The sequence below is a fragment of the Myotis nattereri genome (assembly GCF_964212035.1).
Source record: "Myotis nattereri genome assembly, chromosome: 6".
Lineage (NCBI taxonomy): Eukaryota > Metazoa > Chordata > Mammalia > Chiroptera > Vespertilionidae > Myotis > Myotis nattereri.
The window spans coordinates 20,374,996-20,401,084 of NC_138081.1; the positions used below are offsets into that span (position 1 = coordinate 20,374,996).

The 26,089-nt window shown below is 37.5% G+C and overlaps 1 protein-coding gene across 4 annotated transcripts in view; it reads left to right on the plus strand.

The window, feature by feature from the left end:
- The window catches only part of PTCHD4 (patched domain containing 4), a gene marked incomplete at its 5' end in the record, with an annotated part of 169,410 nt that extends 151,430 nt beyond the window's left edge, over positions 1-17,980 (plus strand). For all 4 annotated transcript variants that reach the window (XM_081093691.1, XM_081093693.1, XM_081093690.1 and 1 more), the window contains one exon: positions 16,046-17,980. In XM_081093691.1, the coding sequence (XP_080949817.1) occupies positions 16,046-17,679 (1,634 nt within the window). In that variant the 3' untranslated portion in view covers positions 17,680-17,980. The remainder of the gene's footprint in view (positions 1-16,045) is intronic.
- Positions 17,981-26,089: the final 8,109 nt, after the last annotated feature.

Sequence of the window (26,089 nt, forward strand, 5' to 3'; positions counted from 1 at the left end):
GGCAACCCCCCTAAGATTTCCTTAGCTGACAACTGCATGAAAGACTCTTTACCTTACAAATCCAGTTGCTGTCAGAAGAGAGTGTGCCAGAGACCAACATTAAGATACCGGAACATGGACAGGAGTGCTTCCTGCTGGGGATGAGAAAGCCGAGGGCAGGTCTGACCCTTCTCACTCATCTGTTACACAGGCAGTGCCGGAGAGAGAAAGGGGAATAGTACCCAGTCCATTGATAAATTGTCACAAGTGTTTTCAGGCTGTCAGCACGAGTGTTTGGAAGCATGGTTAAAGAGAATGAACAAGGACTGGAAGATACCCTAGCACTATCGAAATGACAATGGAGCGGAAGCCCCCTCTTCATGGAAATAGGAGAATTAGGGAACAAGAACCTCCACCCCCGCCCCCCCCCAAAAAAAATACTAGAACACAAGAAATCTTGGAAACTCAGAGGCACACATCCATTCATCAATTTTAAAATAAATATTTACTGAATTCTAAGTACTGCCTTAAGAAATGATGATGTAATCATCAAAGCATGGCATAGCTGCTGCCTTCAAGATCAGTCTATTCATAGAGTTAAGAAACTGAAGATATGGGTTTTGTCCTGACTACCAAAGGGACTCTGTTAATGCCACGTGTCCCTGCTCTTCTGAATTTCCACTTTCTAACTATTAAATAATGGGCGGGGGGGGGGGGGTTGGGGGGGTAGTATGTATGCTTCCAAGACTTCATGAGATCATATGCAATGATATCCCTCAGGATCCCTTTGTGTGTATGTCCTCATTAGCGGGTCCTTCCTTTGGGCCCAGCCTACTTTGTCAACATACATTCATTTTAGGAAAGGATATGAAAAAACTCATTCATCCAAAGGACTAAATCACTATGCTTACAAGGCGGATCTTCCCAGGAGTATTTCCATTTTCATGGAAGACTAACTCCTTAAATTGCATACTAAAATAATTTCCACTTGCAGATTTCCACACAGTAACATTTTTCTTAGCATTAAAGTGGCTGGCAACTCTCCTAACTAATCTGGCCAGCACCGCTGCATGGAAGGCTAGTACAGAAAATATGTCTTTTTTTTTTTTTTCATGTGCTGTATTAGTTTATTTGCAGATTTTCTAAATCTATCCAGGAAGTATTCTTAGGATACTCTGCCTCATGAGAAAGAAATGGATGTTTCCTTTGAGGTCCTCCACAGTTGGTGAGGACAGGCTTTGTGCAATACTGACGTGACCACATTTGTCATAGAAATCACCCCAACTGTCAAATTAGAAGAGACTGTCACCCTAGCTGGTTTGGCTCAGTGGATAGAGCGTCAACCTGCGGACTGAAGGGTCCCAGGTTTGATTCCAGTCAAGGGCACGTACCTCGGTTGCAGGCTCCATCCCCAGTAGGGGCTGTGCAGGAGGCAGCCAATCCATGATGTTCATCTCTCCTTGATCTTTCTACCTCTCTATCCCTCTCCTTCCTCTCTCTCTCTCAAAAATCAATAATTAAAAATAAAAAAAAAAAACATAAAATAAAGTCTGTCATCGCCCACTAAAGCACAGGAGAAGAAGGAAGGAGTATAACAATTCACAGGTTGTAATATGAGTTCCTCTGCTGTGTTTCCTAACTGTAATTCAGCGATGATCACAGGACCTATCACCCTCTGCTCCCTGTCATGTCTTGGTCAACTTCTGAGCTTACAAGTTTAGCTATACAATTTTATCAACACTAGACTAAAAGAAGTATTACCTGAGTACCCTTTATTCCATGACACTGCTAGGTACTGGGGGACAAACAAAAAATGAAAACATATCCTTGGTTTCAAGGCACTTACACACTGCTATATAATACTTCATGTGGAATTCTATGCAGATGTCATCAGAGAAAGTAATGAGATGCTTGGCCTGGAGCAGATGAAGGTACCATGCACCATTGCCAATATGTGAATTAGGGATGTGAGGCAGAAAAAAAAAATTGTATATATTCCAAAAAACACGACTGAAAGCAAATTTTAGAAATTTCAAGAAACTAATTTCGACATCGAATATGGGAAAGCTTTCCAAATTAGTACCTGGGCAGGAAGTGCACTTTGAGCATATGAAAAGAGAGGACCCATTGGGGGAAGGCTGAGAGTTCTCTCATGTAGCACCATGATTTGCATGTGGTGGGTGCTGCACTAATATCTGCTGATTAGTTGATCAATTTCTTTTGGAGGTGTGCTTATTTACTGAATAACCCCATACCACTGTTAATACAGTCAATCCCTTGATAAAGAGAAATTCAGGCACCAGAAATAGAATTAATTTTACCAGCTGCCAACATTCTTTTATTAGTTCTTTATTCAACATTTCTGTGCCCTGGATTGTTGTAAGTAAATTATCAGTAAAAGTGTTATGAGAATAAATAATGTGGACCTATTTTTTTTCATTATGTAATTGCTGAAATTGTGTATTTAAGGATTAGAAACTTTCAGATTATTTGCCTAAACTTCCTGATAGTGAATTGGCCAAAAATCATTCTTTCATAGAATTTACTTGCTCATTCTATGGTCATACCTATCTGGGAGAATTTCCATTTGACTGTTTCTTATTTTTTTTTAAATTGAGATATGATTTACATGTAGCATTATGTCATATAACATATTAGTTTTAGGTATTCAATAAAATAATTTGATATTTGTATGTATTATAAAATCATCACCATGATAAATCTAGTTAACATCACACAGTTACAATTTTTTTGTTGTGATGAGAATTTTTTTTCTTTAATATATTTTATTGATTTTTTTACAGAGAGGAAGGAAGAGGGATAGAGAGTTAGAAACATCGATGAGAGAGAAACATCGATCAGCTGCCTCCTGCACACTCCCTGCTGGGGATATGCCTGCAACCAAGGTACATGCCCTTGACCGGAATCGAACCTGGGACCCTTGAGTCCGCAGGCTGACGCTCTATCCACTGAGCCAAACCGGCTTGGGCTGTTGTGATGAGAATTTTTAAGATTTACTCTCTTAGCAACATTCAAATACATAATACAGTATTATTAATTACTAGAGGCCCTGTGCACAAAATTCATACACTGGGGACGGGGTGGTCCCTCAGCTCAGCCTGCGCCCTCTTGAAGTCTGGGAGCCCTTGGGGGATGTCCGACTGCTGAGGAGGCTGGAGAGGCTCCCGCCACCATCACTGCAACTCCAGCTGTGAGCCCATTTCTAGCTGAGTGGCACTTCTCCTGTGGGAGCGCACTGACCACCAGAGGGTGCTCTTGCATTAAGTGTCTGCCCCCTGGTGGTCAGTATGGGTCATAGCAACCTGTCTTTCTGCTGTTTGGTCGATTTGCATATTAGCCTTTTATTATATAGGATAGTCACCATGTTGTACATTACATCACCAGGGTGTAATGTAATAATAACTCTCAGGGTGTACATTTTGATCATCTTTACCCATTTCTCCCATTCTTCATTCCCCATCTCTGGTAACCACCAATCTATTCTCTTCATCCATTAGTTTGGTTTTTGTTTTGTTTTTAGATTCCACTTATCAGTGAGGTCTTACATTATTTGTCTTTCTTTGTCTCATCTATTTCATTTGATGTAATGCTCTCAAGTCCTTCCATATTGTCATAAATGGCAGGATTTTCTTCATTTATTTTTTGTGGTTATATAATTATTTGTATCCATTTGTCATCCATCAATATTACTTAGGTTATTTCCAGGTCTTGGTTATTATAAATAATGCTGCAGTGATATCTTTTCAAGTTAGCAACTTAGTTTCCTTGAGAAAAAAATACCCAGTAGTGAAATTACTGAATCATGTGGTAGTTGTATTTTTAGATTTTTTAAGGAACCTCTATACTGTTTTCCATAGTGGCTGCATCAATTTATATTATCAATAACAGTGCACAGGGTCCTTTTTTCTCCACATCTTCACCAACACTTGTCATCTTTTTCTTATTTTCAAAATTTATTGTTGTTAGTATTACAGATGTCCTCCAGTCCCCTCTCCCACTTTACTTCCCTCTACTTAGCCCACGCCCTACCTCAGGCCTTCACCACACTATTGTCTGTGTGCAAGAGCTATGTATATATTTGTATCTGTTGTTTGGTTAATCTCTTCCCGTCTTCCCCACCCCACTTCCCTCTGAAATCTGTCAGTCTATTCCAGACATCCATGCCCCTGGACCTATTTTGTTCATTAATGTATTTTATTCATTAAATTCCACACATAAGTGAGATCGTGTGATATTTGTCTTTCTCAGTCTGGCTTATTTTGCTTCACATAATATTCTCCAGGTTCATCCATGCTGTTGCAAAAGGTAAGACTTCCTCCCTTTTTACAGCAGTGTAAATGTACCACAACTTTTTTATCCACTTATCTGCTGATGGGCACTTGGGCTGTTTCCAGATATTAATAGCCATTTTAATATGTGTGAGCTGCTTTCTCATTCTGGTTCTGGTTTGCATTTTCCTGATGATTAGTGATGTTGTGCTGTTTCTTAATTAAATTTTGACTAATGGAAATGGGCAGGACAAAGTCCAGGAGGGTTATTAAGATGGAAAGAGGAAATAGATTTAACTTGTTACACAAGAGGGTAATGAGTTTCCTACCATTTCCATTCACTGGAGCTGTGTTTGGTGGCCTGACATGTCATCATGATTAGCTGTTATTTCAATAGACAACTTCAAGACTGAAACACAGCAGTGTGACTATGAGAGCCGGTGCTCGGGACCCCTCTGCCAAGATGCTATCTGCCCCACCCGCTGTCCTCTATCTTTTGCGTTTGGGAATTAACACGGATAATGTTCTGAGATAACTCCCCTCTAGAAATGTGTGTTGCCATAAGGCTAAACTAGGCTGTGGGCTGCCGAAAAGGGACAGATTACTGAAAAATACATCGAGAAAGAGCCTTTTCAACTGAAAAGGAAGTCTGTACTCATCAGGGATGTATTAAATGATACCAGTTCAGTGGCTTGGAGAGTGGCCTCTGGTAGAGGTCTCCTTGCTGACAGAGCTCAGCCAGCTGCCCAGCATCGCTGCTGTGCTCTCCTGGAAGTGACTCTGGTTTGCTCTGTGAGTTGCAGAATAGAGAAATCAGTGGCTGCAAAGCTCCCGTTCAGCCTCTCTCCAGCTAATGAGAGTGATTCTATTAGCTTATTCAAAATTGGAACACACAGGTAAGAATGCTGCAATTAGTTGAATCCAGTTAACTAAAACCCTTTATTAATCAGCATTTTCCACAATTAACATGTAACAAAAAAGGCAAAATACAAAATAGTAATCAGAGAAGAAAACTTTTAAACTTGGCTCTAGTTTTGGTACACATTCAATCCAAACTCCCACACTCTACAACTATATAATAGTAGTCAATAATACCTACTATTTGAGGGAGTACTAATTGTGTATCAGATATTTATACTATGGGGTTCATGTCTAGGTTACCTTTAACATAGAAATCCTTTGAAGCAGATTTTAAAATTTTACAATTTGTCAAATCTGGCCATGGAGTTGTTTACTTTGCCCACGATAACAAATCTAGTAGATGGTATTAATGAAGCATAAACCCATAGAACTCAATGCTTTAACCAATATGCAATATTGCCTCCTGATTATTGGTGCATGATAAAATGATAATTCAGAAACATATTATTCAAGAAATAATAATAGTTAATTCATTGAGTGTTTTCTGTGTTCCAGGCACTGCTCAGGGTACACGGTAACTATTATCTCATTTAACCTTCACTTAATCCCCTAAAAGAGGTACTATTTTTATCCCCATTTTCCAGACTAGAAAAGTGAGGCACATAGAGGTTAAACTAATTCTCTCTACCTCACATATTATACAGTTGATGAAGCCAGAACTGGAACCAAAATGTGTTACTTCAGAGCACATTCTTTTAATTGCTACACATGCAATTATCTTTTTCTTTCCTCCTTCCTGCCCTCCCTTCCTTCCTTCCTCCCTCCCTTCCTTCCTTCCTCCCTCCCTTCCTTCCTTCCTTCCTTCCTTCCTTCCTTCCTTCCTTCCTTCCTTCCTTCCTTCCTTAGGATTTGATACAGTACAGAAGAGAAATACAAATCGAATGCAATTTAGAATGATCTTATTCAATAAAGTTAATCAACCAATAAAAGTTGAATCAAAAAGGAAGTTCTGGTTGATGAATTTAATGACTCAGATGATTCAATTCCTGAGCTCTCTGGTTAATTAAATTTCCACGGGCTTCAGGCTATACTGTTCAGAGAGAATTCCAGCCCATGGGATATTTTTATTTCATCTTCATTTCTAAGAAAGACAGCAAAACACTTAAGGATGCTCCCAGAAAACTTGCCCTTTGAAACATGCTTTTATCAAGCATTTGTGCTATAGCTTTGAAGATTTTCTCTTGAACAGTATTTATTAGAAACCAAACTGTGCATAATTGAAATTTGCCAACATTCTTTCCATTTCAAACATGTTACTGAATGACTGAATCAGACATTTTTAAAGTATTCTCCAGATCTTGGTGTTGCACAAATCCTAAGTCATCACCACTTTTTCTCTTTATCAGATTGAAGAGCCCCAAATCTTGTAATTAATGAACTGCTAAATTAAAACATATAGCTGTGATGTGGTTTTCAACTGGGATAAATGGGAGTTATTAACTTCAAAAGGATGACATTTTACCATCTTTTCCTAAGACATTCAGAAAAATTTTAAAAAATGAATAAATTAGTTTTTCTAACTTTTTGTTATTTATATGCCTTACGTCAATAAACATTAGGATAATCTTAATATTTATTCCTGTAAGTTCTTGTATTTATTATCATCTTTTTATATAATCTCTTGATTTTTTATGCATATGTTTGCGTTTAGTTTATAAACTACCAATCCACTTCTTTTGGCAATTGTAAAATTTTCTGACCAATGACCCATTCTTTCATTTATTGCTCTGTTCTGCTTAAAGCAATGACTTTTTGGTTCTACTTGGCTCCTCCTTCTTTCTCCTATATTAATGCGAATCTATGTTATCTTCCTCTCAAAACATTTTTCACTTCTCATATGCCCAACTGTCATTATCTTTTCAGTGAGGATGCAACTAAAATATTACTTCTACTAGGAAGCCATCCTTTTACTAGTGATGTGGTCTGAAAAGTCAAATCATCCAGGAATTAACTCTCACTCAATAATACTGTTCTATCACCTATACTCAAATAAATCAAATTAAAAAGCCAACAATAGCCTGACTGGCATGGCTCAGTAGTTGAGCGTTGACTTATGAACCAGGAGGTCAGGGTTCAATTCCCGGTCAGGACACATACCCAGGTTATGGGCTTGATCCCCAGTAGGGGCCATGTAGGGGGCAGCTGATCAATGATTCTCATTGATGTTTCTGTCTCTCTCTCCCTCTCCTTTTCTCTCTGAAATCAATAAAAATTTATTTTTTTAAAGTCAACAGTAACAACAAAAGTTTTATTTAATTTTGTTTTTTCGAAATACTTATATATACTAAAATGCAAATGAACTCAAGCAAAAGACCACAAGGAATACTACTGTAATTAACAAATTTCAGTTTGTTGACTTGTTACAAAGAGGCAGAACATATTTTTTGGGTGACTGTGGGAGCATTTCTGGAAGTAGGTATTATAATGGACATACTATATGATTTTTGCAAGTGTTTGGTGATTTGGAAGAGGCAGCATGATTGGTTACTGTCAAGAAGGGAGTATGATTCTATGATCAATTATCTTAATAATTTTTATACCTAAAATGTGAGAAGGCCATACCAAGACTACACTGTGATTGGCAAAGAAGCAGGAATCACTTCTATTCCTTTTATTAAATCTTTATTGTTGAAAGTATTACATAATGTCCCTTCTTCCCCCCATTGACCTCTTCTAGCCTGCGCCCCACCTCCCCATACCAAGCCTTCACCACCCTATTGTCTGTGTCCATGGGTTATGCATACAAGTTCTTTTCTTTTTCTTTCTTTTTTTTTTAAAAAAAAATATGTTTTATTGATTGTTTTACAGAGAGGAAGGGAGAGGGATAGAGAGTTAGAAACATCGATGAGAGAGAAACATCAATCAGTTGCCTCCTGCACACTCCCTACTGGGGATGTGCCCGCAACCAAGGTACATGCCCTTGACTGGAATAGAACCTGGGACCCTTGAGTCCACAGGCTGATGCTCTATCCATTGAGCCAAACCGGTTAGGGCCAAGTTCTTTTCTTGATCTCTTTGCTCCACCTTCCCTCTGAGATAAGAGGATATTTGGTCCATTTTATGTTTTAGACAGTGTTTTTGTTTTGTTTTACCCAGTCATAATCATGGAGTGGTCTTAGAGCTGATTCCATCCCAGTCACAAACTGGTCTTGTCTGATGCTGTTCTGCCAGACCATGGTCAATAGGACAGTGTTGAGCGCAGCTGTGAGTACCAGCCCAGCTTCTGGCAGGACCAATGCCTACTTGACAGCATCCAGCTATCAGGACTGCTTTTTTCTTTCTCGGGAACAATGTATATTAATTTCATGAAACTTAAGAGACACAGAAATCATTGAGAAGAAAATGGAAAGCTTCCTGGTAGTCATTTTTCCCCTGAATGGGGATGCCAGGGAGAGGGAGAAAACAGGAAATCATGCCATCATGTGTGAGCCGGCCCTGCTGTAGTGCTTCAGCTCTTGGCAGCCCTGAGGCCCTGCAGCAAGGAAAGCTGAAAAGAGAGTACCGCCTCCCCACAAGCCCTAGCTGGCTCAGCTGTGGTGGTAAAGATAGCAGTAACCACGCTGCATTCAGAAGGCAGCATTCAAAGTCAAATGATTTGGAAGATTCTCCATGGCACACATCCTACAATTGCCAGCATTGAGCTTTTCCAGTCAATATAGTCCTTACTGGGTACTAAATACATGTGTTAACTTCTCTAAAACTCATCACAATTCTATGAAGTAGGTCCCATTGTTATCTCATTTTACAGATGAGGAAACATATGGAGAGGTTCCAAAAACAATCTGCCCATCATCACAGAGCTAGGAAGTGAAATATATGGAATTTAAATTAAATCTGTCTGGCTCTGGGGAATGTGCTACTAACCAATATAAAGTAGTGTTATTTATCTAGCTGGGTCCACTTTGAGTATTAAAACTTTTATTGTAATAGTTATTAGGTTTCAAAACAACCCTATTACCTCTCTCTATTTCTATCTCTGTTATCTCTCTGTTTCTCTCTCTCTCTCTCTCTCTCTCTCTCTCTCTCTCTCTCTCTCTCTCTCCTAGTACTAGTACTAATATATATATATATATATATATATATATATATATATATATATATATATATAATGGACTTTAAATTTTTTTAACTTTTGCCCTAGTTAGTTTGGCTCAGTGGATAGAGCATCAACCTGCAGACTGAGGGTTCCAGGGTTCAATTCTGGTCAGGGGCACATGCCCGAGTTGTGGACTCGATCCCCAGTAGGGGGCGTGCAGGAGGTAGCCAGTCAATGACTCTCGTCATTGATGTTTCTATCTCTCCCCTCCTCTCTGAAATACTAGTAAATAAAACAAAAATATTAATTTTTTAAACTTTATGTAGAATTACAAAAATGATGGCATGCAAACTCTGCTATGAGACTATATGCTCTTTTGTATGAATTAAAATAAGTATAAAATAGACAACCGCTCTGAAAATTATACAATGAGAATCTGTTGCTAAATTCCATTTCTTTTTAAATAAAGGACCTAATAAAATTCTCCAACCTCCTACTAAGTGCTAAGGGATGAGTATATGCTCAGTTTCATTTTTAATTCCTCTTTCTCATGCAATACCCTGTCCCTGTGTTTTAGTTTGCCTCATTCTAGACTGGGATGGGGCATCTCAAGAGAAGCCACTTCCTGCTTAAGAGTAATATGAAGCTAGACCCATCCTCATTGCACAAAATCATCACAGATTTCTAGGTAAAACCATCAAATGCACCTGGCAAGAGTTGCTTGGAAAATTCTGTTGAATAATTTTCTACCCTATATCTTTCTCAGCTCTGTAGGTCCCAAGAGGCAAAAGCCTTGGCCATCCTTTATGAATGGAGCTTGATAACCACCTACTCATTCTAGATGATAATTAATTAAAAATAGGCATTCTACAAAATACACTATATTCATCACCTTTAGGTTAGACATCAAGGTGATTAGAAACATTATCATCTCTTAGGCAGCATGAGTGTTTATGGAGGCATTTGTACTCTAACAAATAGCAACTTAGAGCAAATTCTTTAATCTTCTATTCCATTCCCTATAGACATTTATAATGCTGAGCCATTCAAATTAATGAATTGCATGCTAATTTTGCAATTGGACATCATTGATACATATCAGCACTTCTGCCACAGAATCACTGAGTAACATTCCGCAAGTGTCCTTTTCAGTGAAATGAAGCAAGCTACTATACCTGTATCCAAAATCTTATACTGAATAAAGGACTGTTCATAATAATCACTTCAAAAAATTTAAAATATCCTTAAAACTAGACACAGATTACGGCCAATTCAGTGTCACAAACATTTATTATTATTTTTTAAATATATTTTTATTGATTTCTTTACAGAGAGGAAGGGAGAGGTATAGAGAGTTATAAACATCGATGAGAGAGAAACATCAATCAGCTGCCTCCTGCACACCCCCTACTGGGGATGTGCCTGCAACCAAGGTACATGCCCTTGATCGGAATCAAACCTGGGACTCTCAGTCCGCAGGCCAACGCTCTGTCCACTGAGCCAAACCAGTTAGGGCACAAACATTTATTAAGCACCAGTAATGTGCCAAATAATTTGGACACAAAAATGACAAAGACAAGTGCCTGCCCTAGACAGTGAGGACCTTAGAGACTTACACAAAAGATAGGCCCACCAATAGATTAATTCAGCAGGGTGTAGTAGTTAGCATCATGAAATGTGTTCAGACACAAAAGCGAGACTTCTAAACAAGTGAGTTGGAATTGAAGTGGGAAAGGGGAGGTGTTGGAAATGAGATCATGATTGAGTGGTATATTTAAAAATCTAAATAGGAATCAGGCAACTAAAGAGAAGGAAAACTTGGTAAGGATCCTGTATAATGCCAAACAAGTGAACAATAACAAAATGCTGATTAAATATCCAGATGTTTTTGTCAGCTGCTTCACTGGCTTTGTTGACTGGGGCTTTATTTTTTCATTCATTATTTATTCATTTGGTTGGCATTGGGAAGTCACATAGCTTATAGCTCAATAGAAAGTCAAAATGCTCTTTCATCTGAGACCAGTGGTGATTTCCACAAATACAGGTATGTTCACAAGCTTTCATGTATGTTTTCCTTATTATTGCACAATGCTTCCATTCTTTTTTCATTTAGAAAGAAGTTTCCCCAACAAAATACCCGAAGACTTTTGGAATATTCAATATGTGTGCATACACACACACACACACACACACACACACAAAGTCTTTTATTTCTATCCATTTCCTCTTCTTCAATTTTCTCCCAGTTTCAACTCTGTCCAGATCTTTTTCTATTTTCTTTCATGAAATTTTGCCAAAAGAAATAATAGTTATTCAATAATGTCACAACTGAGATACATATTATATTATTCTGACATAGTTTATAAATTATAATATAGTGGAAAGGAGTCATAATCAAAATTTGTCAGTCATCTTTTGGAACATTAAATAAAATATATGTTTTGGACAATAGCTTAATCTGCTATAACAGCAAGCTAATCTCTTCTGAGCATGCAAAACAGAGCTTATTCTTGTATCATTATTTATGTATTATTTATTTGTATTACAACTGTAAACCTACTTTTGCTCCCCCTGTGTATACAATGGAATATTATTCATCCATAAAAAAAAATGAAATCTTACCATTTACAACATTATGGGTGGACCTAGAGGATATTATGCTAAGTGAAATAAGTCAGACAGAGAAAGACAAATGCCATATGATTTCACTTATATGTGGAATCTAAAGAACAAAATAAATGAACAAACATAACAGAAACAAACTCATAGATACAGAGAACAAATTAATAGTTGCCAGATGGGAGGAAAGCTGGAGGTTGTGGGGGGGGGGGGAAAGAAAAAAGGGATTAAGAATCACAAATTGCCAGTTATAAAAATAGTCATGGGGATGTAAAGTACAGCATAAGGAATATAGTCAATAATTTTTAGTAAATACTAGTATATGTGGTGTCATATGGGTACTAGATGTACCCGGATGATCATTTCATAAGGTAAGTAAATGTTTATTCACTATGTTGTACAACTGAAACTAATATAATATGGTATATCAACAGTAATTAGAAAATAATTTTTACAAAGTATATAACTTCTTGACACAGATAATACGATGCTTTAAGTATATTATTTATATAATGAAGAATAAGTATTTAAAAGATACATGCATTTTATGAGCCCATCTAGAATCAAGAATTATAGTACCACAGCTGGCATTGCTCAGTGGTTGAACATTGACCCATGAACCAAGAGGTCACTGGTTTGATGCCTGATCAGGGCACATGCCCAGGAATAGAACTGGCTCAATCCCCAGTGGGGGGTGTACAGGAGGCAGTCAATCATTGTTTCTCATCTATATTTCTATCTCTCTATCCATCTCCCTCCTCTCTCCCTAAAAAATCAATAAAAACATATTTTCAAAGAAGAATTACAGTCGATTTAATTCAATAAGAGGTTAGTGGACATCTCTGGTCATCTATCACTTTGCCAAATGTTCTGCAGAGTATAAAAATAACATAAAATTCATTCTCTGACCTTGAAGAATTTTCAATTTAACCAAAGAGATTGACCATATCTTGAGAAAGTCATTTGTTCCAGAGCAAAACAGCCCATCGTTGTGTGTTAAAATGAATTACTAATTAGATGCAATGTAGTTTAGGAATCAGAAAAAATTCAATGTGTTTGGAATTTTCAGAGATAGATTCTTGGCAAAGATGAGAATTGAGCTGACCCTTAACTGTCCAATGGATAGAATTTCAATGAAATGACTAGTAATGAAGAGAAGGTGTTATATATGGCAGAAAAAAAATAGCATAAACAAAACTAAGAAGATAAGACTAATCCTGGGCAGGTTCATGGAGAGAGAAGATTACCCTGGCTAAAGCAGGTAAGAGATATGAACTGCTAGGAAGTAACCTAATGATGGTGAGAATCAAATGAGTGAATATTGATAGGAATACCTTGTAAAATACCTAAACCCATGAATGGGATAAAACATGCCATCTCCAAACAAAGGTTGGAAATTGTGTTTTCAGTCTTTATCACACTTAAAATGGTTACTTAACCTAATACAGGTTAGCACATCTCCCTACACATACAGACCTTGGTACCATATAAAGCAACACGCTGGCCCACATACTGTACCTAATATTCCATAAAAGTGACCATGATTAAAGGCAAGACAAATTTAGCTATAGCCCCACATAGCCTTTCCCCTCCCCTTGTGGCTACAAAGATAGCAAGAGTCCTCATTTCAGAAGAGAAGTGCTCTATTTAAATAATTATTTTAATTACCTTAACTAATATCCTAATATTACATTTTTGTCAAGGGAATAAGAGAACAAGTATCCTGTTTGGTCAAGGAGACTTGCAGAATATGGAAATTAACAATTGATGTTAAGAATCATTAGACTTAATTCATTGATCATATCTGTTGGGTTAGGAATGTTTTTATTAAGTTACTTGGGGTGACATTGATTAACAGGGCCATATAGGTTTCAAGGGTACATCTCCGGGACACATGATCTGCACATGGCATTATGTGCCCACCACCCCAAGTCAAATCCTCTCTGTCACCCCATGTTTGGCTCCCTTTACTCTTTGCGACTCCCACCCCCTTCCCACTGGTAACCACCGTACTGTTGCCTGTGTCTATGAGTTTCAGTTTTATATTCCACATATGAGTGAAATCATATGGTTCTTAGGTTTTTCTGACTCCTTTATTTTTCTTAGCATAATAATCTCAAGGTCCCTCCATGTTGTTGCAAATGGCAGTATTTCATCTTTTCTTATGGCTGAGTAGTATTCCATGGTATATATGTACCATATCATTTTTATCCAATCCTTTATTGAAGGATACTTTGGTTGTCTCCATGTCTTGGCCACGGTGAATAATGTTGCAATGAACAATGCATATGTCTTTGTGAATAAATATTTTTGAGTTTGGAGGTAGATACCCAGAAGGGAGATTGCTGTCAGAACCCTTTCTCCTTGTTCGGTTACAGGATCTTTCCTGACCAGAGACCCAGAAGAGAGAACTTTGTAGAATAAAGAGGTTTTTATTTGGAATAATAACTCCAGTGCAATAACAATTAATAGTTAATAGTAACTCCCAGAGTAGGTGGGCCAATGTATCTTTAAAATCAAAGATCAGCATTATATACATTTAAACCTATAAATTCCATGGTCTAACTCTAAAGCAAGAATTCTTAGATCCCCATGAAACAAGTTTGGGTAGGTGTTAACTCACCTACAAAACTTTGTTGGTTAGGAGTAGGTTCACTTGCATATAACTGCCTTACTTACAGCTGTTTAGACAAATGGAGATTTGATTTTGTTTAAAGAGAATCCAAGAGGAAGATAGGCTAAGGCTCTTTTTGGTGGCTCCATGATGTCATTTGGGACAAAGCGCCAGCTTGTTTTCTAATAAGCATCCTTAAATGACTTCCTCTGACATCACATTGTCCAGAAATATGTCACATGAACCACCCCTACTTTAAAGGATGGCTGAGAAATAAAGTTTTTAATTGTGCACATTGTAGTCCCAAATAAAAGTGACAAGGAAGGGAAGGAATTATGTAGGCCAGTTAGCAAACTTTATGAACAACACAAAATCAGTGATTACAGTGAGACCTCAACCATGATAGTATGTTTGTTAAAGCACTCCTAAATAAACTGGGCCTATAACCCACAACTCTACTCTCTAGGTGCCACACAAAGTCCATTTTCCAGGTTTTCTTAAACTCGTTCATTTGGTACCTCTATGCTACATTTTTTGTCTAGTGGATTTCTTGGAGAACAGCCCAAGCACAGCTTCTGTCCATGCATGGAAAAGGTTTGTCTGTAGTGCTGCTATGGCTACAAGGGCAAGACTGAGCTATGAAGATTTCCATTCAGGCAGACAGTTATCGACTGATATATCGTGGCTGATCATTGACAGAGCTAACTCAGGCAAGTGGAAAAAAAGAGAGAGAGAAACTGCAGGTATAGTATGATACCTTTATGATTTCTGATTTTGTAAGAAAAAAGCAAGTGGTGGTATCTTAAGAGCTGTGAAGTTCCTGAAATAAAACATCTCAGTATCTATTAGCTTCAGACGCATAGTAGGTGTTTAAGTAGTATTTTTGAATAAACTGTTTTTGTCTATTTACCCTTATCAAAATGTGCACAGAAGCTGGCTACAAAAAGAAGCATTTTCTATGTACTTTAATGAGGCAGTCAAACATTTAGTCAGTTTATATCTCTGTGAATAAAGGCTCTCTGAGGAGCCCAGAGGAAATGCTGACTGTGATCTCTTGCTCTGACGGTCTTGCCTTATCTTTTATATGACCTGGCAGATTTTTTTTTCCACACACCCAGTGTAAATCAAATCTATAGGAATCAGTTTCTAAGCCATTTGGCCACCAAGCATATTATTAACATTGTAAAATCAATTTAAAGCCATTTTTAAGTGTTTAAAATCATCTAATTTCCTAAATCAGAATGTAAATCAGCCTGAAATGGAGGTTAGGGACTATCAGTCAATACATCAGTTGATCAAACACTGAGTTGGTGTTGGAGGGCATTGAAGATGCAGGAACAACATCCCCTCCTCTTGACAATTTATAATCCATTTAAGGAGACAATGTGTGTGTGTGTGTGTGTGTGTGTGCACTAAAGTGGGAACAGGGAGCAAATATGTCCTGCTATGTAACTTAAATTCTGAGATCTGATAGGAGGATTAGAGTATAAAGTACTGTTTACCTTAGATAACCTATCAGGAATTCACTTGCATTCACATAGGAGAAAATAAAAAACAATTCTTCTTCTTCTTCTTTTCTTAAATTAGGTCATGGAACTAAAGGAGTATTTGAGCTTCTGTCTGGATGGCGGAGAACCAGAGAAAATCTGCCCTTCAAAGACAGGGTAGCAGATGCCTATTCTGATGTGATGGTCACCTATACCATGACCAGCTCCCTGTACCTCATTACCTTTGGCATGGGTGCCAGCCCATTCACAAACATAGAGGCTGTCAAGGTCTTCTGTCAGAACATGTGCGTCTCCATTCTGTTAAACTACTTCTACATTTTTTCTTTCTTTGGCTCCTGTCTGGTCTTCGCTGGCCAACTAGAGCAAAACCGCTACCACAGCATCTTTTGCTGTAAAATCCCTTCTGCAGAATACCTGGACCGCAAACCCGTGTGGTTCCAGACAGTGATGAGTGACGGGCATCAGCAGACATCCCACCATGAGACGAACCCCTACCAGCACCACTTCATTCAGCACTTTCTCCGTGAGCATTACAATGAATGGATTACCAATATCTACGTGAAGCCCTTTGTGGTCATCCTCTATCTCATCTACTCCTCCTTCTCCTTCATGGGGTGCCTGCAGATCAGTGACAGAGCCAACATCATCAATCTGCTAGCCAGTGACTCCCCGAGTGTTTCCTACGCCACGGTCCAGCAGAAATATTTCAGCAACTACAGCCCCGTGATAGGCTTCTACGTCTACGAGCCCCTCCAGTATTGGAACGGCACCGTCCAGGAGGACCTGCGGAGGCTCTGCAGTGGGTTTACTGCAATGTCCTGGGTGGAGCAGTACTACCAGTTCCTGAAAGTCAGCAACATCAGTGCCAATAACAAGAGCGACTTTATCAGTGTCCTGCAGACTTCATTTCTGAAAAAGCCAGAATTCCAGCACTTTCGCAATGACATCATCTTCTCCAAGGCAGGGGATGAGAGCAACATCATCGCTTCTCGCTTGTACCTGGTGGCCAGGACTAGCAGAGACAAGCAGAAGGAAGTCATAGAAGTGTTGGAAAAGCTGAGGCCCCTGTCCCTGTCAAAGAGCATCCGGTTCATCGTGTTCAACCCCTCCTTTGTGTACATGGACCATTACGGCTTGTCGGTCACTGTGCCTGTTCTGATCGCAGGCTTTGGTGTTCTCCTGGTGTTAATCCTGACTTTTTTCCTAGTGATCCACCCTCTGGGAAACTTCTGGCTAATTCTTAGCGTCACCTCAATTGAGCTGGGGGTCCTGGGCTTAATGACATTATGGAACGTCGACATGGATTGCATTTCTATCTTGTGCCTTATCTACACTTTAAATTTCGCCATTGACCACTGTGCACCACTGCTTTACACATTTGTATTAGCAACTGAGCACACCCGAACACAATGTATAAAAATCTCCCTGCAAGAGCATGGGACAGCCATTTTGCAAAATATTACTTCTTTTCTTATCGGGTTGGTCCCCCTCCTATTTGTGCCTTCGAACCTGACCTTCACACTGTTCAAATGCTTGCTGCTCACCGGGGGTTGCACACTTCTGCACTGTTTTGTTATCTTACCCGTGTTCCTAACCTTTTTCCCCCCTTCCAAAAAGCACCATAAGAAAAAGAAACGTGCCAAGCGAAAGGAGAGAGAGGAAATTGAATGCATAGAAATTCAAGAGAATCCTGATCACGTCACCACAGTCTGAAGGTGTAACTAATGGATTATTTTTCTTTTCCAGTATGGCACAACGATGCAGGGCGAGTCAAGCTCAGACCTCAGCTGCTTGGGCTGGCCAGGGGTAACAAGGCAAGTCAGATCAAGAGTGAATTCCTCATGACACATCAAGGTGTCCACTTCTTGGGGGAAAGAGGGAATCAAAGAAGGGGAAACCTTCTTCTCCACCTTGTTCTCCACTAAAGATAAGTTTCTGGATGTGATCTTAGAGCTCTTCCAAGGAATGGATGGGTCAAAGAAGTGTTAGAAGTCCAAAAGAACCAACTACTTTCAAAAAGAAAATGCTTAGGAGAGGTGGAGAAGAGAGGGAAGGGGGCCTCCAAATAGGGAAACAGACATAGAAAATGTCAAAACCGTCGTGGCATTTTTCATATTTGTTTTTTGAACAGGTTGGTCAAAGGAAACCTATGCATTTGGGAAGTACATATTTAATCCCGTCTAAACCAAAGGACTTCCCAATCCATTTTCTGTGTACATATACTTTCATTCATATATATATATATATATATATATATATATATATATATATATACACTTAGATGTGTCTTTACTGTACATTGGCATTTGTGTGGAGGGAGATGTCCATTTGCAGATAGGCTGGTCTTTCTCTAGAAAGTCAAATCAGCCTTAGCCAAATAAGGAGCCTTCATGGCCATTCAAAATCAACTCGTGTTTCAGCAGCAAGACTATCATTCAACTGTGTTAAGCAAAATGATTAGAGATGTGACTGTATTAGATTCTATGTATCATGTTGTCAGTCTTTGAGATTCTTGCTTTGGGAGACTTAGCAAAAAAAATACCAAGGACATATGAATTAATTGCCACATGGACAAGGTTTAAAATCTTGTGTTAGAGCTAAATAGTTGACTTTTTTTTTTATTTGCTTTAAATGGTTCTCTGTAATTAAGGAGGCTGATTTGGCTGCTTTCAGAGAGCTCACCCACGGCAAATGAGCATTTTATATGTATTGTCTATACATGTGTGTATAAGGGTGCGCTAGTTAGTGTGTGTGTGTGTGTGTGTGTGTGTGTGTGTGTGAAAGAGAGAGAGAGAGAGAGAGAGAGAGAGAGAGAGAGAGAGAGAGAGAATGCAATAGTTATAGTGTTCTCATTTTAGATGATAAAAATATACTGCCATTGAAGAGAGGACATTATTATAGAAGAAAGGAGGCATAACTAGGAAACCAGTAGAATGATATAGAGTAAATGGACCATCACCATTCATCATGCACCATCTATTGGTTCTCAGAGTAAAGAAAATATTCTAATCCTATAAAATCTCTTGTGTTCCTTGAATTGATATTTGGAACACTAACCCAAGCCACGCTCACTATTGTGGTGGTCACTGCAACTATTGAAATGTCATTTTGTAGCTTCTTGCCGTATCATTGTTCTTGTTACCTGAAAAGTGCTCCTTGGTAGGCCCACCTTCTAGGGTGATTGTAGCTTTCCACAGGTGGCAAGTAACTGGAACGGCAGCTGAATTCTTTTTCAAAAAAAAGTTTAAAAGCTAAAGTTTAGAACTGCTCCCCAGCAGATAGACTAAGTCTGTTGGATGCTTACTTGGATTAATGCTGTGCTTCCTGTCACAGAAAGTTACTAGAAAATGCCTTTTCCTGTGCCAAGTAGTAGAATAAGTTAATTTTCAGGTAGGACTGAACAAATATCCAATGATTATAAAATCTGTTAGTAAGCTCTTTTACCTGAAAAAGAGCAACTGTTTCCCACTAACTTTGGTTGTATATTTTAATTGAATCTCAAATATTAAATCTAAGGGGGAAAAAAAGGAAAAAGTCAATCTCCTGGGCTCAGTTAAGTTCAGAAAAGAGATATAGTAGATGTAGTCTTTGGAAATCAACTTTATGGATGAATGAACTAATAAAACAGTGTACCTTTTACAAATAAAGAGTTTACTGCAATATTAAGGGGAAGGAGAACTGTTTCTAAAATAAAATTAAAAAAAAAACACTTTAGCCAAACTTTAATTTATTAAATGGAGTTTGATTTGTCCTACCTTGACACAATTGAGTTCCTGTTAGAAATGATGTATGTCTTTTCAATTGTGTTCATCTGGTCACAATATCAATAGATCGAGTATGGAAAATAATTGCCATAAACATAGGGTTATTATTCTTGCGTTATATGTAAAGTCATGTCACAGATAACCCTAGCCTTTTACCTCCTGAACTGCTCTGCTGGAATGAACTGGTGTTTGGCACTAGTAGACATGCAGACCATGATCTCATATCTGAAGCAGAAATTTCTGAAGAATTGGGTGTGTTTTTTTTGGTGGAGGGTGGGGTGGAGGGCGGGATTCTTCTTTCACAGTTTACTCATTACTTGTGAAGATTTGTTTTACCCCTCTTTACATCTTTTTCAAAAGATGAGAGGTTATCACCTGAGGAAATCCATTATCATATCAATCTACTTCTTTCCAGGTCATGCCATACTCCCAAGCATTTACCAATTTTTAAAAAGCTTGTCTATTTTTTTCCTTAATTACCTACAATTGCACATGCACAGAAGGTTGCAGGATGATACATAAAGAAAGAATCCAGCATGTCAGTTGCCAAATGCATATGGGGATAGTGGCATATATTGCCAAACCACTGATATTTCTAATGTCATTTACATAGTGTCTATTTGGAAGAGGAAAACGAGTTCTTTTGAGAGCTATATCTTCAAGGATTAGAGTGACTAAGATAAGTATGAATTTCTCATTTTTCAAGTGACTAGAGGTGTGGAGTTTTAGAAGGACGTTTTCTTTTCCAGGATACCATGGTACTCTTTAGTGAACTGTAGCAATAAATTACTGAAATGGAATTTCTGGTTCTGGAATATACCACTCAAAATGCCCTAACTCAGCCCCAGGCAGTAATTTAAGTCCAGGAAGACTCTAACAGCATCATATGACCTCCCAACCTCACTCTGGAACAGATGTTTCCAAGAATTCCATTTACTGAATGCCAAAATACATTCTAAAATATGAGATCATGATTTGCAGATTAACACCCAACCTCTGCCTTTTTCAATAGCTTGTGTGCAATTCTCCCTGGTTTTTTAAATTTCCTCCTGTTTTTTGTCCACTTGTGAAATAATGATGGTGTCCAAATAAGGAACTTATCTACTGCTAGAAGATGGTCAACCAACTCCTAGAAGAGAAGAAACCTTCAGGAAATGTCTCAGCTATGTAGAATATTTTATTTTGTTGGAAGATGTTTTTTCCTTAAAGTGAGAGGTTTCAAGTTTGTAAAAACCACAGCTTTTCGCAATTTAAACTGAATGTGGATTTGTTTTCTTCCATCAGAATTTATATTTAAATTGGAGAAACCATAAGAGCTTACTCTCCACAATGGTTAATAAAGCTTCAAAGAAGTACTCACTTAAATTGTAGAAAGAGATTTGGCTACAAGTTAAATTCTTAACCTGTTATACTTAAAGGTAATCATATGTTACCTTCAACCTTACTGACTTTTTTCTAAATGAAGGGTGTACTTAAAGGTCATCCAATTAATTCTTTCAGGGACTGTGAACCTCTTTGAAAGTTGTGCATGAATATTCTATGAAAGAATTATTCTCCATTGTGGTTGTATCATGTGAGTGTTCCTTTCCCATTTAATTCCTATTTATTCCCACAGAATTTTTGGGTTTACCTTGTGAGCTTAGAAGAAGAATTGTGACAAATGAAGCTCCTATGTTGCTATAATAGCCATTCTTGAATGTTGAATTCAAGGGAGTGAGAGCTTTGTCCATTGTGTAATTACCCATTGCACCTTCCCATAGTAAGCTAATCTTTCTAGGCTTGTGGTTAGAGCTAGAGATTAACCATTGCCATTCAGAATTAGATGTATTTTTATACGTTGGCTGTAAATATCATAATTATAGTCACATATTTTTATGACCAAATAATTAATGAATGCTTGGCACTATGCATGCATTGTTACTAATAGTACATAGATTTTTAAAGACACTATTTTCATGGTGATTGCAACTTTTATTAAAATTATCATATCACCTAGTAATAAATGCCTTGTAGGTTTTGGTTCCAGGGCCTAAATTCCATAGAAAGTTCTTTCCCAAGGGGAACAATTGCCTTTCTTGGGTGTCAATGGCAGCAACCTCTTCTAGAATGTCTTCTGGAAAATCCTAGATGCTACATCTGGCTTCCAGGTAGAGGACATACCAGATTCTGTGTCAGTCAGTACGTAAGCATCCTTTAATGTTCTGTGTTTGCTCATCTCATGGTGATCCGGAGAATACAATGCCTTGTAGCTGAAATTGAGATGTTATCTCCTATTGATTGGAGAATTCAATGATTTGCTTAACCTCTTTCCCGAGGGATCTCTCTGTTCAGTCTATTTTGTTGGTGTTTGCAAATGGCATTAATAATCCTTTCAAACGTGAGCCTGAAAATTGTACTTTATTCCAAAAGAGATCTAGAAGGACTTTTATTCCTTAAAAAAAGAAAAGAAAAAGACATTTTGCCCTTTTTGTGTCATAAAAAATTTTGTGACCAATTTTATGACATTGATTCCAAACCCATATATAGCTAAATTGCCATGCCCTTGAAATCTCCCTATCTTGAATCTAAATATAAAACTCAGCATCATTACTGTGGTGCAGACATTTACACCAACCCTTTGTAAGCAATGATCTGACAATATATCGCGTAGAGGAAAAATGAGCTAGTTTTTTTTACTGGTTTATCTCCAAAATCATGACTACAAATATATTTACCCAAATGAAAGCAGAAAAATCAGAATGACAGCAACAAAGCCTCTTTGCATCTGGTCCAGCATGGGCGGGATTATATATAGTTATAACAGCAATAAATTACATTGATTTCTAAGCTATATGGCCAAAATTTGAGTCACCATCATTTTAGATAGAAGGGCAAGAGACAATGTTCTGTGTTTGAAGTTTCATGGAGGTGGATCAGGCAGCATTTGGAATAAGATCAAAAAGATGTTGAGAAATAAGCCCACACGCTTAGCCATTAGGATGTCTGTAAGTAGGCGTGATGGAACAGGAGGGGTAAATTTCATATATTTTACAGTTTAGGATACGGCACAGAGAATTGCATGGTGCATCAAAACTATAGATTTTTAACTGCTAGCGAATTGATTATATGCAAATATATCCTACTTGACTATTGTCTTCTCATTTGTCAGATTCATAATCTGATATTTACAGAGAAAGTGCTCCTGAATTTCTAAGCATGAACCAGCAAGTATGAGCCATAGATCACTTTATGGGTGAAAATGGGCTACTGGGATACTCCTTGAAAAGAAGATTCAAGCAAGCTCCCAGATAAGCATTATTCATTCCCAGGGATGGTTATTGGCATTGATCTGATTTTGTACATACTTGGGACATAATGAATACTTTTTTATGTTTTTCTGTACTTAATGAAGACTTCTCTATTGCTGATAGAAAAGTCACTTGCTTTTTTTACAAAATGAAAAACAATTCAAAGAATGAAATATATAGGGTTTAAAAATCATATACTAGACCAGTGGTTCTCAACCTTCCTAATGCCGCGACCCTTTAATACATTTCCTCATGTTGTGGTGACCCCCAACCATAAAATTATTTTTGTTGCTACTTCATAACTGTAATTTTGCTACTGTTATGAATTGTAATGTAAATATCTGATATGCAGGATGTATTTAGGCGACCCCTGTGAAAGGGTTGTTAGACCCCCAAAGGGGTTGTGACCCATAGATTGAGAACCGCTGCACTAGACTAATACGGATGACTAGCCTACAGATAACATCATATCTCTTTTGCACCTGTAAAGATGCTGTCATAATTAAATGGGCTTATACCCTAAACTGAGAACCTCTATAAGGTACATAATTTTTAATGTATTAGGTATTTATAAAAATCATTGCTAAATTTTCACTTTTATGAATTATAGAAAGTCAGTCTCTATTATTTTTTCCAGTTAAAGTTTTTCCTAAGAAAAATTAAGTATTTATAAAAATCATTGCTAAATTTTCACTTTTATGAATTATAGAAAGTAAGTCCCTATTACTTTTTCCATTTACAGTTTTTCCTAAGAAAGTTCTGATGAGTCACACTAGTTCTGAAGACTCAAAAACCAGAAAGAAACTTTAGAAACAGGGAGTAAGAACATCTATTGGTTATATGTGGTGCCTGCTTCATGTCACATGTTGGTACTTATCTGAACTGGGATTTCAGGAGACATTTTAGCTGTGTTCTAGATTCTCACATGGCTGATGACATAGCAAGATTGAGGAACGGAATGGTTTCCTTTTCCTCTATTTTTATGGCTATTTGAGCAACCATATTACCACCAGGAGCTCGGTCAAACCAGTAGAGAAATGAGAAGTTTGCAAAGAATTCTCCAAAGAATTCCCTAGGAGTAACTAAGATAGTCTGCCATGTGTAAAAGGAAAGTAGAGATTATTTTGTTATTTTCCAGTTGTGTATAAATTTATCACCTTGGATTTTGGCACAGGTAGTCTCCAGTATGTTCTGGGAAGCATTTAAGTTATTTAAGGTAGGATGGCCAAGAGAATCTTCCCCTGGAAGCAGAAATTACTTCCATTACTCTATTTGGTTGGTTGGCTGGCTATTGGTAGCCACAGTAAGAGTGCTGGAAAAAGACCAAACAATCATATTCCTGCAAGTCCTGCAGCAGTATGCAGCATCTATTCTGAGGTACAATCAAGAAATTCTGGCTTTTCTTCTCAAACATAAAAGTTCTGGGTGCTGGAAAATTATACCTAATATCCATCAATGCAAATATCCCAAAGTTTGGCAGAGTTTAAATAACAACTTTATTATACTTTCTTGTTAGTTATGCATATTTTTCAGCAATAGGCTTTTTTTTTTTTTGCTCTTCAATAGGAAATCTGTCATAGATTGTAAAGGGCAGAGATCTCTCTAAGCTACCTCATAAGGGTATTTAAAGACAAAATGGCATGCAACTTTTGATTAAATGGCAATAGATTAAAGCCACAAAGCAATATGATTTATCACCTCTTCTTCATGCTCTTTCACTTAGTAAATTGAGACCAGACTAACTGTAAGAGAAGTACCCTTATGTGCAGTCCTATTTGGGCATTCTGGTTAATATGACATTCATTAATATGAAATCTCTCAGGGCAGTTGTTTGATTGCCTCTACCGACATCCCAGAGCACAATGCTTGTTTCAGGAGAATTAACCTGACATTGACTTTGAGGCTACTGCATGAGGTGCACAATATTCAAATTGTCTGTAAATATCTTCAATAAAAATTCCAAGTGAACTTCTTATTCATGGAAGGAAAATTCAGTCTACTTTCTCACCCTAAGCAAAAAGAAAGGCACAAAGTTACCAGTATTTGGCATTTTACTTAGCTGTTCTTTTCCACTTGATGCCATGACTAGTGCTTTGGGCTAAATTGGAGTTCTGAAACATAGGTCAGTGTTGGAAGCTTTAGAATCAGTGAGATGAAACTCACTAGGATGAAACTCTCTTGTCCTATACATAGACAAGTTGTAAGAATGAAAGTGAAAGTTGAGCACTATCATTTCTTTTCCAAAACAAAAACCCACTAACTTTAATCCTGGCTAAATAAAATGCTAATTTCTCTAACAAAGAAGAATGAAAAAAAGTATGAAATTATGGGACTCCAGTGTCTTATCAATCCAATCCAATAGCAAACCACCATTACAGATGTCTTTCCCTCTAAGAACACTATTTTTTTAATATTCGTTTCTTACATTTCATTTATGAAAACAGCCTCACTATCACTCCTAAAGTAGTGCAAATAAACTAAAAAGCTATTTAAAGCTCTCGATTTTGTAACTATTTTAGACTCTAAAACTAAAGATACGTATTGAGGAAAGCTTAGCAAAATTTTGAACAAAAATGTCAATATCAAAAATATTATGTCACCTTTTCATCCCAAAATATCTTCAAAGTAGGGAAATCCCACTCTCTAAGAAGCAATGAGCCCCTCAAAAATCTCAAAATTGCTAGTAGTTGGTTCATTTTCAAAATTTGCCTTCATTCTCTAAAAATGAAAAAATCAATTTATAAACCAGGTTTTTCTAACTATAATAAAAATAAAGAAATAACAAATTATTCTTCATAGGTTTGTGCATTATAGATACATTGAATAATTATATTCATCTCATAACTCAATCAAGAGGAATCAAACATTTCCTTGTTCATTTCATTTTTATTTTCCTCCCTTGAGGTATGATAATTCTAGTAAAATTTCGCAGGATTATTCTGTTTAAGAAATCTATGATCTGAAGCCTAAAGGTAAAAACCTTAAGAAAAAGAACAATAAAGCCGTAGCTACTTGGAAAAAATGCCATCTCAGTTATATTTACTATAACGCCACTAGGCAGAGTTATTTACA